Consider the following 14,740-nt stretch of genomic DNA (forward strand, 5'->3'; position numbering starts at 1 on the left):
ATTTGCAATCATTGTAAGATAGGTTATACACGCTTTAACATTACTTATACAGCACTTCATTTTAATAATCTTTCCGAGTCCTCAATAAAACCATTCATTGATTTTATGGACGTTTTACGAAGCTCCATATAAACTATTTCCTGACCTGCTAAAGACCCTGAATCATTGACATTCACGACGCGTTCTCATCAGGGGGCATATGTGTGCGAGGCAACTTGCGGATTGTTTCCTTTATTCTTGTGACTTCTGGTTGCGAGACGCGAATGTAAAGAAAAAAACACAATCGCCTATAAAAATACCTTGCCAGGTGCAGCTCTTTTTGTAAAATTTGCATCAAAGACCTGGGATGGCAACTGAACTACAGCCAGCACATGTATTTCAGCACATCACAATACTCAGCACAGTGGGTCGTGTGTTTTTTAAGAAAGCAAAGTTTTGGCAGGATACTGTGGATCTCAATAAGTCCCAGGCTTTCATTCCCAGCGAGGTTCACATACGCACAGCGCATAGAATGTTAAACTCTTTTCATTGTTGTAAAATTAATTCCCAATGTGTTTATTTTTTTTACGCGTGCAATTCCTGATTTCACAGCTCGTCAATTTGGAATTAACCCAGAACGACTTTGGAGTACTGTGCAGTCGTTTGTTTGAAATAACTCAAACCCCTTTGATGTGTTTAGGTTTTTTTTGGGGGGGGGGGGGAGTTAATCAATGCTTTAAAGGGTGCACGTGCTACATTGTCAAGTAAGTGCGGAGGTCTTGTCTATTATGAGCCATCAAAAATATGCTTATTTAACATACACGCGTTTTCGAACTTGGATCCTTTTACATACGTGTAAAGAAATGTACCGTAGAGTACAATATGTTACGTGTGTACAGTATTCTGGTGATTTGGGGAAACAAAATGCTTTGATTTACGTCGTTTCGATATTTGTCACACCTTCAGGGCTCGTTCCTTTCAAATGTCATAACCATGTGAGCCATAGTAGGACTTGAGAATGAAGAAGTGAAGCAGTGGTTAGCATCCTGGACTATGCACCCAATTACCTGATTTATATTTCCGGCCAGGGCGAACATCCGTGACAAGTAATAGCTACACTGGACCTAGACACTTGCCTTCACCAACACGCACTGGCCAACATGCTGAAGTATCGTCAAACATACTAATAGGGCTTTTCCCCTTTTTTCTGGCAACAAAACTGACACCTTTTGCAAGGAATCATGCTTACATTAACCACAATACTTGCAGTCAAATGCAAACAAAAAACAATACTCTGATAATTTATGCATTGTCTTTGAAACTGATTGGTACACACCAGAGACAGCTTTCTTTAGAGCCTCGTCTCATATGGTGTTCGACCAGATGACGCCAAAAAAAGGGGAAAAACCCTATTAGTATATTTTGGTACTGGCAAAGGAGGTCCCATGATCATGAGATATCGTCAAACAACTGACATTACTGATATTGCATGGCAAGGCCTTAATGCGGCGGTAGATTGAAGGGTTCATTTTACGTCTCCCCCTTTGACGCCGTTTCACAAATACGTCGTCACTTTATTGTATTTATACCGCGACCTAATTTGCATCAGTTCAACCCACACGTCGCTGACAGCATCATCCGTCCTTCGTCGTATCCGTCGCCTCAGCCTTCGCCTCCACTTACCCTGTACGCGAACTACTTTGTGTCACGTGTAAAGAAATGTACCGTAGAGTACAATATGTTACGTGTGTACAGTATTCTGGTGATTTGGGGAAACAAAATGCTTTGATTTACGTCGTTTCGATATTTGTCACACCTTCAGGAACACATCCCCGACGTAAATTGGGGTATTACTCATAATAAAGGTTTTTGGGTTATTATAAATGTGTCGCAACCATCCACCACCCGACACGGCCGATCAGTAAAAAAAAGTGTCACGTTCACAAAACACCAACTAAACTGGCAAATCGCCCGAAGATGCTGGATGTAATTACCAGCGAAACGTCTACTCAAATTTAAAATGTTGTGGATTCACTCTTCAAACACACCTGGGCTGAAGAAGTAAGTAATTGTAGTTTTGTTAACGTGACACATTTTTCTACTGATTGGCTGTGTCAGGCGGTGGAGGGTTGCGACACATTTATAATAACGCGATCTAACCCAAAAACCTTTATTATAAATAATACTGGTCGCGAAAGCCTACGTGTTAAACTGGGGTATTACTCTTTTTTGTTTTTTTTCGGTAAAGTCACGTAGAATGGAAATAATAAAATAATAAAATATAACATAATAAAATTATTCTCACGACGTTTCAGCCACAACGCAAGCAGCCGTCCTCGGGTGAAGACCAGGTCTGTCGGGGAGACAGAGTCTGAAAATGGGGTATTACTGTTTTTCACGAATGTACAGAATTTCATTCAGTCTGTTCTGACGTGGGTTAACTCTGTGTTACTGCCCATTCAGTAATGTGTTGTGAGTAACCCTGACCCCGTGACTGTGACCCTGTGGATTAATGCTCATGTTGGCTTGCAGACCCTCGCCAGTACCGTGGTGCAGCTCCTCTATGGCGTGAATGGAAGGTGGGACAAGCAATGCTGCGGCGTGGTCTGTTTTGTGAAGGACAACAGCAAGCGCAGCTTTTTCATCACCATTTACGACATCTGTATGGTACGTCAAAAACCTAGCCTTGTCGACGATGATATCCAGCAGTAATACCAGCCTGCTGGACAACGAGCACAGTAATGATGTACCACGTTGTAAACTTGCTATTATAACAATTACGGTGGCTGCTTTCAGTCTAGCAATCCCAATCGGACAAGTACATATTTCAAGCCACGTTGTTGTTAATTAGCCTGTCCCATAGTTTTGTTTGTATTTTAATACCAAGTCATGGATTCTAGAAGTGGCAGTCTTTATTATGTTATCCCAGGCGGTGAATATGGGCTGAGAAACATTCCGCATGTCTTGTGCATTCAAGCAAAAGGTTAAGTTGTTCTAAGAAAGGAGATTCGTGTACAAAGGGAGTCAAGGTTTTGCATACATCATCCCTCTGATGTTAACTTGTTCTGGTTTTGTTTATGCAGCTTTGCCTTTTAATTTGAGCCACACATAAAATGTAGAAAATGAATGCTGTGATACTGTACTCCATATATATACTATTTACTACGACGATTGGTTTTTTTGTTTTTACCAGGTAAGCCCCACTGAACTATATAGCTCTTTCAAAAGCAGACCCGGCGACAAATGAAAGCTCAACGAAGTGGCTTATCGAGTGGTAATTTAAAGCAGCCAAATATTCTAAACGAATGTTGATTCTAAATGTGGAGGGAAAAACTGGAGGACCCGGAGAAAATGACACCCGACCACGGAAGAACATGCAATCTCCAAATATACAGCAGGCACAAGGGTCGGGGATCGAACCCACGACCTCCTGTATACCAGGCGAAGTAGTTAACATCTTGCCACCGTGGCGCCCACAACACTTAGTGTTGTATGCGATAGAGGAATGGCCAGGTAACCACTGTGATGACACTGTAAGGTGGACATGTGTGGGGCTGGTCATGTCACAATGCACACCCCTGAACAGTTTGCACAAGATAAAAAAAAAGTAGTGTGAGTGCATTGACAGTGGTGCACAAGCACAAATAAAAAAGGGTCAGTGTCCTAAATTTCACCGATGCTATTATATATTTTTCCTCTCCAGGGCAATGTTGTTGACGAATGTGCTTTCAGTGTTAAGAAGGACTTCTTTGTGTTGTTATTTTGTTTTGCAGGAAAACTGCAAGCTGTGGGAACAAGAACTATACACAGAGTTTGCATATTACGCACCAAAGGCAGACTTTCACACATTCATTGGAGATGTAAGTGTTTATTGTTGCACACTGTACTGGAGATGTAAATGTTCATTGTTTCACACTGTGTATATGCATTGTAAAAAAAAAAAATCGTGAGTTAATTTCATGAAACTCTGTACTGGGAATAAAATATGCCTTTTGGTGTTTTTTCCTTGTCAGAAATGCCAAGTTGGACTTAACTTCGCTGACATAGAGGAAGCACGTTTCTTTTACAACTCTGTGCAGGCGAAACTGGACAAGCAGAAAAAACGACAAAGTAAGGTTTCTTAGTGTGGCTCTCCCACCAGCCAAATTTCAAATAGGGAAGCATGTGACCAAGGAAATCAAATGTTCTAAGGAAATGCCGGCTGTCTTGGGGAAATTGTTGCAGATGTATATCGGGATAAGAATAAAAAAGGGATTCTGCTGAGAATTATGTTTTTGATATTGATAAGGGTCTGAAAAACTAACATACAGAGTATCCGTGACTGTTTTGCGACAAGCACGAAAGGATAATGCTTTATTTTAACTGTAACTCAATGTGGTGCAATAAATCCTAAGTTATTGATGAGCATTTACACATGATAATACAATGAAAATGTGTTATTTCAAATACCACCGTTTTCAATGGGAAGTGGACTGCTGACCATCAGTACTTTTTCACTGTATATTAAATTTCTAGATTTCACAATACAGTATTTCAAAGTTGGCGATTCTTGGCCAAGATGGTGGTTAATTCACAGAGTTATTGAGTCAGCATTTCGTTTTTTTCTCATGTCAGTCTAATTCACAACAACCTTTGCAAATTTAGTCCAGTATTGAGTGTGGATTTAATGTAGTCCTAATTTTAGTCTAGTCGACAATGCAGTGACACGTTTAATCCCCTCTTCGTCATTAAATGTCAGTGTGAGGGGCACACCGTTCTCACCCCAAATACTATCAGGTCAGCCAATTGGTGAACTCGAAATCACTTTTTATCTTCACACTTAGTCAATTACCATTGTTGGTCTTCATCAATGGACTGCAGTCCTCAATTACATTCCTAAATGATCTGTGTATATTCATTCAGACTACCGTAATTAATGTTATCATAATCATTGGGGGGTAAGACATAGTCATCGTCATGCTTGATTATATTCGTCCACTCATTCACTGCAATCATTTTTTTTTTAAATCCGCTTCATTGACACAGATATGTCACCTAATTTCGCTTGCAAGATGTAACAAAGGGGCAACTTCAGACCCTGTCGCATCGCCAACATGTTTCCCTGAGTTTGAAGTGTGGTTATTAAATCACCATGTTTCTTGGTGGCCATTCGTTCCTTGCTCGCCGTAGACAAGTCGGCGGCAGAGTTGACCGTGCAGCCATCGATGCACGAGGTGCATCCGGTTCCCCTCCCAATCATGAAGGTGCCCAATGTTCCGGCTCTTGCCAAGACTCGCAATCAGAAGACTAAGAGCAAGACACCACTCACCAAAGATCAGATTGGAGAACCATCCCATTTCAAGTGAGTGCTTTCATTGGCAATACAGCAATACATTAAATAACTTTAAGAATCACCTTCATTGTTGCCTACTTCAGGTTTTGCAGTGTCATGGACAGAAAAGTGTCTCCATAGCCATATGGTTATGTTTAAAACCTCTGTAACTTGCTTTAACCTGGTGTGGCATTTGGACAAGTGAACATGAAAACGTACTTAATTTGATATGTCACATGTCATAGCAGAGCATGGGGAGTCCATCCAACAATGGATGATAATTGTGTAAGTCATAACATTCACATGATGCCTTATAAAGGTGTTAGCATGCAAAAGGAATTTGATATTCTTTTAATCATTTTTAAACTACTGACCTCTTCATTCGTGCATTCTGTGACATGTTGATATGCTCACATTTTATATTGGGTCATTTATACATCAATATTATTTGTGTAAGAATCCTCTGCTCACTTCGTAATAGTGTGTCTGTTTGGTGTGTGGATATTCTGTGATTAACAGGCACATTGGACACGTTGGTTGGGATCCTAATTGTGGCTTCACAGTAAGTCCTGATTTACTCCCAATAATGCTTACATTCATAATCGGCAGTACAATTGTAGCCATTTAATTGTGATGTTATTGTGCTTCCCTGTTTCTCAATTAGGCTGAGAATGTGGACCCAAACCTTAAACAGCTGTTTTACATGGCTGGCATAGATGATTCACATCTTCAGGACAAGCGACTCACAAGAAAAATATCACAAATTATTAAAGACTATGGAGGAATGGAGGGCATAAAACAGGAAATACAACAAGGTAATCTGCTTAACTCGATAAAAGTATCACAGTGAGCTATCATAATATCTACAACGCTTCAATAACAATGTCTAGCTATAGTACTATAAATGCACTTCTTTGAAATGATTCTGTACATTAAGGTAGTGATTAACATGTCCATACGATTATAGTTAATTACTTTGTTAAATGTGGTTAAAATGGAAATCCACTTTGCAAAGTGTTGTACATTTTTTAAAGTTTGGGATACTGTAGTTGGCAAAGGTGTAATAATCTCTAATAATGATAGTGTGTTGTATAGTTCATCATTAGCGTTTAAAATCAATGAAGTATGTTCTTTTACAGACGAATCATCATCATTATGAAATGCTTAGTAAAGTGTCATAGTGCAAGATTGTATTTACACAAGATTGCTTAGTGAAAAGTAATTGTGCATTATGCCTAAATTGAGTGACATCAGGGGAGTTTACCATTTTGAAGTTCTAAAAGGTTCGCTAGGTTGGACGCTTCGGATAGGTTACGTGAACCTGGCTTGGGGTGACAGGTGGTGGAACCAAGGGCATTAAATAATTTCAAACAGCCGCCGTTATTGAAATGCCACTACGGTATAGCGACGAGTCATGAATAAAGGAGAATACATTTGTCAATAACACTACCTTAAAAATATACAAATAGGGATATATGTGCTATGAAGGGTTATTGCCCTAAAACGTCACCTATTATATATTTTTTATATGTATTAAGTCCACGGCATAATTAATTGTGCTTGTGCAACACTGCCAATGCAGCATCACCAAATAATTTGTTCAATATAAGCGGTGAGGGTGTTTTCATGGCTGTACGACTATGCATTACTTGAGTTCAAGGACGCAACAACAAGAAGGTAATACCAGAGATAATATTGATGTCAAACTCTGAGTTCACTGATATGCTTTTTTGTGGGGGGTGTAGGAGGTGTTTGAATGATAATTAGACGTCATTTGTTGGGCCTGTATATAATTTAGCTTTGGAATAAACTAGTTTCAAAGTACGGAAATACCATGTCACACACCACGTGGCTCTGTCATTAAAAATTTCCACTGGGTCATATCTGTTAAGGACGGTAACAACCTAAGGTAATAATAAAATCAGTACAGGCCAGAAAACCACATTTTAAACAAACCACAGAAACGTGTACTCAACTGTTGTGCATTATGCAAAAAACCAACAGTTTCTGAAAAAACTTCATGATTACACATTTGAGTTCCGTTTCAATCTAGCTTGAATATAAAATCCTGTACGCACCTAGACTAATATGTATTGTCATTTTACATTTCCAGTTCCAAAGCAACCAGCCCAGAAAGTACCTGGTCCAGGGAAACCACCTGAGAAGCACCTCGCTCCCTCTATGGCACCCAAAGACCATAGAGAACGTTCACCTGGCAGAGGTCCTCCACCCCCACCACCTCTAAGGTCTCATAACCATGGCAGGCTGGCACCTGCACCACCACCACCAACATCTACCCAGAGATCTGGAGGCCCTCCACCACCGCCGCCACCACCACCACCACCGCCACCACCGCCGCCGCCGCCACCACCACCATCTGCCCAGAAAGTCGGGGGCTCACGGCCACCACCGGCGCTTGCAGACCACCAGGACGGCTCTGGCCGGGGTGCTCTTTTATCCCAGATCCATTCTGGAGTCAAGCTGAGGGAGGTGACGCCTGGCAGTCACCCAGCATCTGAGCGGAATTCCCTTCTGGAGGAGATCCGCCAGGGCACGGCACTCAAGCCAGTGAGTTTATTCAAGTTTGGCTATTCCATTGCTTTTGAAATGTTGTCTACCAGGATTGCCGCAATGTAGTTTTTCAAGATACCATAAAATATTAAATTTCAGGATATGACGTATACCCTTCGTTTTGTAGTTGTATGTTCCACTTATTTTTTTGCTGTTGTCTTTTTGTGTACTTATCGCACAAATAAAGATGACTTAAATGCTATTCAACTGCGGTTCACTTGACATAAGCCTGCCAAAGTATTTTTATCATTATAACTTTACATTGTATAATACTTCTCATGCATTTGCTGACAGCTGCTTAAGATGCCATATAACCACCATGCCATCAGTTATTCAAATAAAACATTATACAAAGTTTCAATTTATTTGATAGCAACTATTTATTTGTAGCTTTAATGATTAAGAATTTATTTTTGAAATAGTTTGTCACGAAATTATATTTTGGAAAATATACCTAATTTTTTTAGCAATGATAATCATTACATCGAGATATTTTGGAAAAACGGACAATAAAATATTTTGGATCGGATATCGTAATACATTGTAGTATCGCCACATATAGTTGAAGTCCTACTATGCACCTTACATATACAACATGTTTATACCTATACACACTTACGAATTAAAACATCAATACGTTTCAGGTGTCCGACTCACAAGGCCCTCCTATGGGCTCTTCTGCTCCATTGGGTCTTGTTGATGCCTTGATGAATGCGGTGAAGAAAAGGGGCAAGTCTCTTTACACTTCAGGTAAGATACAATGTTCCACGCGGCAAGCACGATTCCAATGGTCTCTGAGCTATTCTTCTCTAAAGTAATGCTGCATCACCGCCGATAGGTGGTACTATAAGCTACAGTTATGCAAGGCCGTTAGCTGACAGGCTCATCTTATACAATAAAACCTTGGATTGCGAGCATAATTCGTTCCGGAAACGTGTTTGTAATCCAAAGCACTCGTATATCAAAGCACTCGTATATCAGTTGTGATCACGTGACGCTCGGCAGACAAAGCGTGATCATGTACTACTCGTATTGCAAGACCTCGCTTGTTTATCAAATTAATATTTATTTCAACAATTTGCTCGTCTCGCAAAACACTCGCAGACCAAGTTACTCGCAATCTAAGGTTTTACTGTATTTAAAGACGTACCCATCGAAACCGCTCAATTTAAAGATTCCGTTCATTTTTTTATTAGAATGAGCAACAATTTATGAACATCATACTCTATAAGATTAATTTAACACGGAGGCTTGAACACCATACAATGCGTATTGTTTTTATTTAAAACCGCTTTAATCTGAAATGTCTGAAAAACAATAACGGATATAACAAATGTTTCTGGCTTTAATTTTATTTGCTGTTTAACGCGCTATCAAACGAAAAAACCCCGCAATCTTGTATTTTGAATGGTTTCTGAATGACATGGCACTTCAAATCGAGATTTGGGAGACTTAAAATGAAAAATATCCGATGTTCATATTTTTCGTGTTTGTGTCCTAAAAACTACTTATGTACCATATATCAGCTTTCTACCTTGTTGAGAAGTACCCTAGAGGTTTTTGAGACATACAGATTAAGGTCTTTATTTATATAGATATTTATGAGTAACACTAGAATCTAAACTGGCCCCATTATTTTCAAGGGAGTTGTAATAAATGTGCAACACTGACATCATTTCCAATCCACAGTAATTATGTTGATATGCTCACATTTGGCCAACTGATTTTAGAATTAGTGGTGAGAAAACATCATGGATTTGTAATTGAAAAAAATAATAAATTGACTTCAAAACAATGTCCAATATTATCAATGGCACTTTTGTGGTACCCTAATTAAATATCGATGTCTGGTTACATTGTTGGTTGACTGTGCGTTTGTAGATGAAGATGATGATGAAGATGACGACGACGATGACGATGATGAAGAATGGAATTAGTGGCCTTGCAAGCTTGCCGACAATGAATTGGCACACAGCTGTGCAGTAGTTTTATTTTCACAGGTTCATTCACACTTTTTAAAAAATAGATATGGAATTCACTGCGCATGGAGTCGTGTATGAACTGACCCGCTATTTTTGACATTTCTATCGATATTAAAGTTATTGTGTACTTGTGAAATATGTTTATGGTATGCAATGCTTTACTGTACTCTAAACTATGGTTTACAGAAGCACAATAAAGTGACTCTTGTGACTTGTTAACGTCGTTTCATGATACTCTGAGATGCAGGGGCGGTTTCTTCATTAGGGCGATTGGGCGACGCACCACCAATGTCATTCAACCACAGAGTCACGCTAGCCGTCACTGTCAGCCTCTGGATATAGTCCAATCGGCGTCATGTCACGTTCTGTGGAGTACCGCCTCTTTTTGGGCGATTTCACTACGGCTGAGAATCGCCCCGAGTGGCCCCATAGACTTACATTCAAAGATGTTTTTTTTTCGAACGGGGGCGCTGCAATGCATTCTCTATGGCTTCCGGGAGGGCATGCACTAACGTGCTTACGTCATCATACGTGCTAACGTCATCATACGTAAGCACGTTTCATCCAACAATATAATTTATCGCCACCTAGTGGAATCTTTAATAAATAAACTTGAGTGGTTTGTTTTAATAGTGAGTATATATACAAACAAGATGTATTGTAAGAGTCACTTTATTTTTCATTAATATTAAAGAAGTGAAGTTGCCTTTACATGTTAATTTAGGAGCTTTCGTGACTGCAGGAATTATTCTTTGGTTCTTTTCGGTTAAGTCACGTCTAAAAATAAAATAATAAATTAAAATAACATATTACGACGTTTCGATTGCAACACAAGCAATCATCATCAGGTATAAAAGAAATAGCAACAACAATCTAACTAGAAAACTATAGACAGACATACAAGCAGACAGACATCACAACGGCACACAGAGAGAGGACACACATCGGCACAAAGTGTGTCCTCTCTCTGTGTGCCGTTGTGATGTCTGTCTGCTTGTATGTCTGTCTATAGTTTTCTAGTTAGATTGTTGTTGCTATTTCTTTTATACCTGATGATGATTGCTTGTGTTGCAATCGAAACGTCGTAATATGTTATTTTAATTTATTATTTTATTTTTAGACGTGACTTAACCGAAAAGAACCAAAGAATAATTGCCTTTACATGCTTAAGCTGTTCATTTATTCATTGCATGGGTGGGCCTTATCAATCATCCAGACATTTGCCCCCCCTGAGAGATTTTGCAGGAGCCGCCACTGCTGAGATGCCAATTATATTTTAAAGGTATTAAGGAGAGTTATGTTTGGGACTCCCTGCAGGAAAGTAGTATATGGCTGAATGTACATTAGCAGAAGGGTGTTCCAAATATGAGCACATGCAACATAAATTGCATCAATAATCTTAAATCTCACTCGGCTCCCCTTCAAGTCAATTTGAATAAATTTATTTTAACTGGGAAAACGTGTGCACAACTTTATGTTTTGCTTCTTTATCTCGAGTCCAACAGCTATTTTTTCGAGACATTCTTCAATTATTCACTGTAAAATCCATTGATAAACAACATAGAATTGAAAAAAGTCACAACAAATGTGTGGCCCCACTCAAAAACAAGTATGGATCATTTTAATAGCTGCAAACCCCTACATTTTAAGTTAAAATTAAAGATTTATTTCAGAGGGATATGCCTGCAAAGCAGCAGAATTGTTTTGTTACCTTGGGCAATTATTGGAAGCTGGTCAGGATCAATATTTCTTCTTTCGTATGACTGATGTAGTTGTTGTTGCTCTGCATCTACGTCAGCCATACGAGAGAAGAAGGATGAATAATAATGATAATTTTGACACAGCGTCCGTGCAAATTGTATATCGTGTCTATGGGACCCTTTTTATAATCCACATATTGTAACAGGTGCATAAGTATTCAGATATTTTAAAGCAATTGATCAGCGTTCATACGTGGGGGGGGGGGGGTTAGGAGAAACAAGAGAAACGCACAAATACGTGCAAGAGGGAAACACTATCCCATAAAAGATGGGCCGTACGATATTAGTCCATATACTTCGATGTACTGCCGTCTCCTGGCAAACCAGGGTATATGGCACCTCGACGCCTACGACAAGGTTTAATTTTCGATTTAAAGCTTTCGTGACTGCAGGGTTTACGCAAGATGTTTGCAATCCACCAACCCTTGCCTTTACTTATTGCCGGATTACAGGTGTGCGCCATCAGCGGCTGGATAAAATGATGAAAGAGGCAAACGTAGAGAAGGATCGAGTGCATTTGGAAAACTGATTTTGGTCATGAAAAGCAGTACTGTATATCAATGTGCCTGAAAAAAAAGTTTCAATGAGTGCATTTTGCCGGTTATCACGAGTAATAATTTATCCATTGCTGGATGAAGCATTCAATCCGTTACCTTTTCTCACCGTCTTGCAATGAAACTACAGGAAATATAAAATCATGAACCAAAGTATGTGGGCAAGATACGTCGCTGTAAGAGATCGTGACCAGTGATGGAATTGCACCCAATATAATCCAATGTGTCATTGAATAGAGCGTTGTTCATGCAAATTGCATCCCAAAACGCCGTACAAATTTGTAATGCGTGCAGATTTCAAATCTAGGCATGGGAAACCACAGCGGAGCTCGTAGGCAGCCAGAATCGGCGCTATCAAACAATTGCCCAAATTATGTGGTCTGCCAATAGGAGGACGATGCTTTCTGTGTATAATCCCAATTGATTCATTTGCAGGTAATTTTCGAATGACAGATTTGCACGATGACGCAGGCAAACAACGTCCTACTCTTTTGGAAGACACAGGACCTTGAATGTCCACTCTGAAGCAGACGGCGCATAGCATATTATGGCCAATACATCCACAGTATTAATCAGGGCGGCCGCTGAAATTGGAACCGTGAATCTAAGCTGCGAACGCGCTACTACAATGGCGATAGCACCGGCCGTGAAGAAGCGAATGCGACCGAGAGGATAACCACTGTCGAGTCTGAATAATTACGTCGGCTTATTTGAAGATGGATTGTGTGGCATTGTAGGACCGTGAAGGATGATGCGGGGAGCCGTTCATCCAGCAGTGCATAGATAATGGTTGATGACGATGATGGACCTTCAATTGAACCAGGTTACATTTCTATTACCACGCTCATTTCCATTACCTTACAGCAGTGGCTGTCCTATAAGATACTTGTCCCTTAGGGTTACCCGAAGGGGCCGTCAATAAATGACGTCACGCGATTTTGGACGATTTTTTACCCCCCCCCCCCCACTTCGTCACACGGCGTCACAAAAAGTCAGACCCCCCCTCAAATATGACGTCACAAAGCTCTGCCCCCCCCCCCCAAATAAAACATGCTTCAAATCGCTTTAAACTATTGTCATTGTGCGTATTTAATGTGGCGCTGCACTCTGATGTTGTAGGAGAAAACATGTATTAAAAAGTATATTTAATTAAGTAGTCTATATTTATTTAAAGTTGCGCATTTTGATGTGACGTCACATTTCTCAACCCCCCCCCCCCATCGTCACACATCGTCACAAATATCTGACCCCCACCCTAGGTGTGTGACGTCATTTATGGACTGCCCCTAACCCTATTACATTTGTGGGAGGCTCAGCGGGACACACGGTGGGCTGGCAGGCCCGCCTCCCTCCACCCCACCTACTTTGCATACCCCGCCTCCATAAATCACTCGCCCCGCCCACTAAACCAATAGCCCCGCCCAATACATCGCTAGCCCCGCCCAATACATCGCTAGCCCCGCCTACTGAACCAATATCCCCGCCCAATACATCGCTAGCCCCGCCCACTGAACCAATAGCCCCGCCCAATACATCGCTAGCCCCACCCACTGAACCAATAGCCCCGCCCAATACATCGCTAGCCCCACCCAATACATTGCTAGCCCCGCCCACTGAACCAATAGCCCCGCCCACTGAACCAATAGCCCCGCCAAATACATCGCTAGCCCCGCCCACTACATCGCTAGCTCCGCCCACTTAATCACTAACCACGCCCATTGCTCTGCCAGACCCCGCCCATCGTGAGGCCATGTGTTGAAACTGTGACATTTCAATATTCTCTGGGTCTTTCGGTAACATTTCCACTTGAGCAAAAGGACATTTCGTAATCTTACTTGTACACAGGGCCGGATTCAAGCATGGGCTGTAGGGTCTGCAAGCCCAGGGGCATCCGACAGCTGGAGGGCCTGCAGAGATTAAGTTAAAAGTGATTTCATTTGTGAATGCTCAATTTTATTTGTTAGCCTCGTAAAAAATAATCTTATTCTTCTTTAACTTTGTTTTCCTTTTGAAAATATTACTGGGGGCCTCACAGTACCTGGAGCCCAGGGTCCTTCTTGTGCCTTGCCATACGAATGTGGAATTTCCATCACTGCATCAGCACAAGGAGAGGGATAATCAGAATATATATTATTTATTCATTTTGGAGAAATCCGATGAGCTATGAAGCTCTTTTTCACATAAGTCCAGCATACGTGTTGGGCAACGACCAAGAGTCGAATCAGCATTGTAATCGAATTCATGGATCGATACACTTTATTCCGTTCGTAATGTATCGCCTGTTCTGTCTATTTAATTCCATTCCGTTCAACAATAATGTGCAAGTGGATTTTGATCGAACAGAGCAGCAATTTTGCACGAACGCCGAATAATGGAATATTACACGCGGCGCGATTACGATGCCTGGATCGCTCGATTAGTTAAAAAACCCGATTCACAGAATCGTGCCGATCGATCCACGCAACGGAATGCAACTTCACTCAACGTTATGGGAACCTCATTTGCCAGTAAAAATATGATAATTGATTCTTTACCCTTCTATCTGGCAACAAAACTGACACCTTTTTACAAGGAGTCATGTTT

At 40.7% G+C, this 14,740-nt stretch overlaps 1 protein-coding gene across 2 annotated transcripts in view; it reads left to right on the forward strand.

The window, feature by feature from the left end:
* Positions 1 to 10,050, forward strand: part of LOC144934774 (actin nucleation-promoting factor WASL-like) — a 56,427-nt gene extending 46,377 nt beyond the window's left edge. For both annotated transcript variants that reach the window (XM_078860907.1, XM_078860908.1), the window contains 9 exons: positions 2,512 to 2,646; positions 3,753 to 3,839; positions 3,993 to 4,089; positions 5,149 to 5,320; positions 5,810 to 5,852; positions 5,955 to 6,105; positions 7,404 to 7,858; positions 8,506 to 8,611; positions 9,743 to 10,050. In XM_078860907.1, the coding sequence (XP_078717033.1) occupies positions 2,512 to 2,646; positions 3,753 to 3,839; positions 3,993 to 4,089; positions 5,149 to 5,320; positions 5,810 to 5,852; positions 5,955 to 6,105; positions 7,404 to 7,858; positions 8,506 to 8,611; positions 9,743 to 9,798 (1,302 nt within the window). In that variant the 3' untranslated portion in view covers positions 9,799 to 10,050. The remainder of the gene's footprint in view (positions 1 to 2,511; positions 2,647 to 3,752; positions 3,840 to 3,992; positions 4,090 to 5,148; positions 5,321 to 5,809; positions 5,853 to 5,954; positions 6,106 to 7,403; positions 7,859 to 8,505; positions 8,612 to 9,742) is intronic.
* Positions 10,051 to 14,740: the final 4,690 nt, after the last annotated feature.

The sequence above is a fragment of the Lampetra fluviatilis genome, chromosome 11 (genome assembly GCF_964198595.1).
Source record: "Lampetra fluviatilis chromosome 11, kcLamFluv1.1, whole genome shotgun sequence".
NCBI lineage: Eukaryota > Metazoa > Chordata > Hyperoartia > Petromyzontiformes > Petromyzontidae > Lampetra > Lampetra fluviatilis.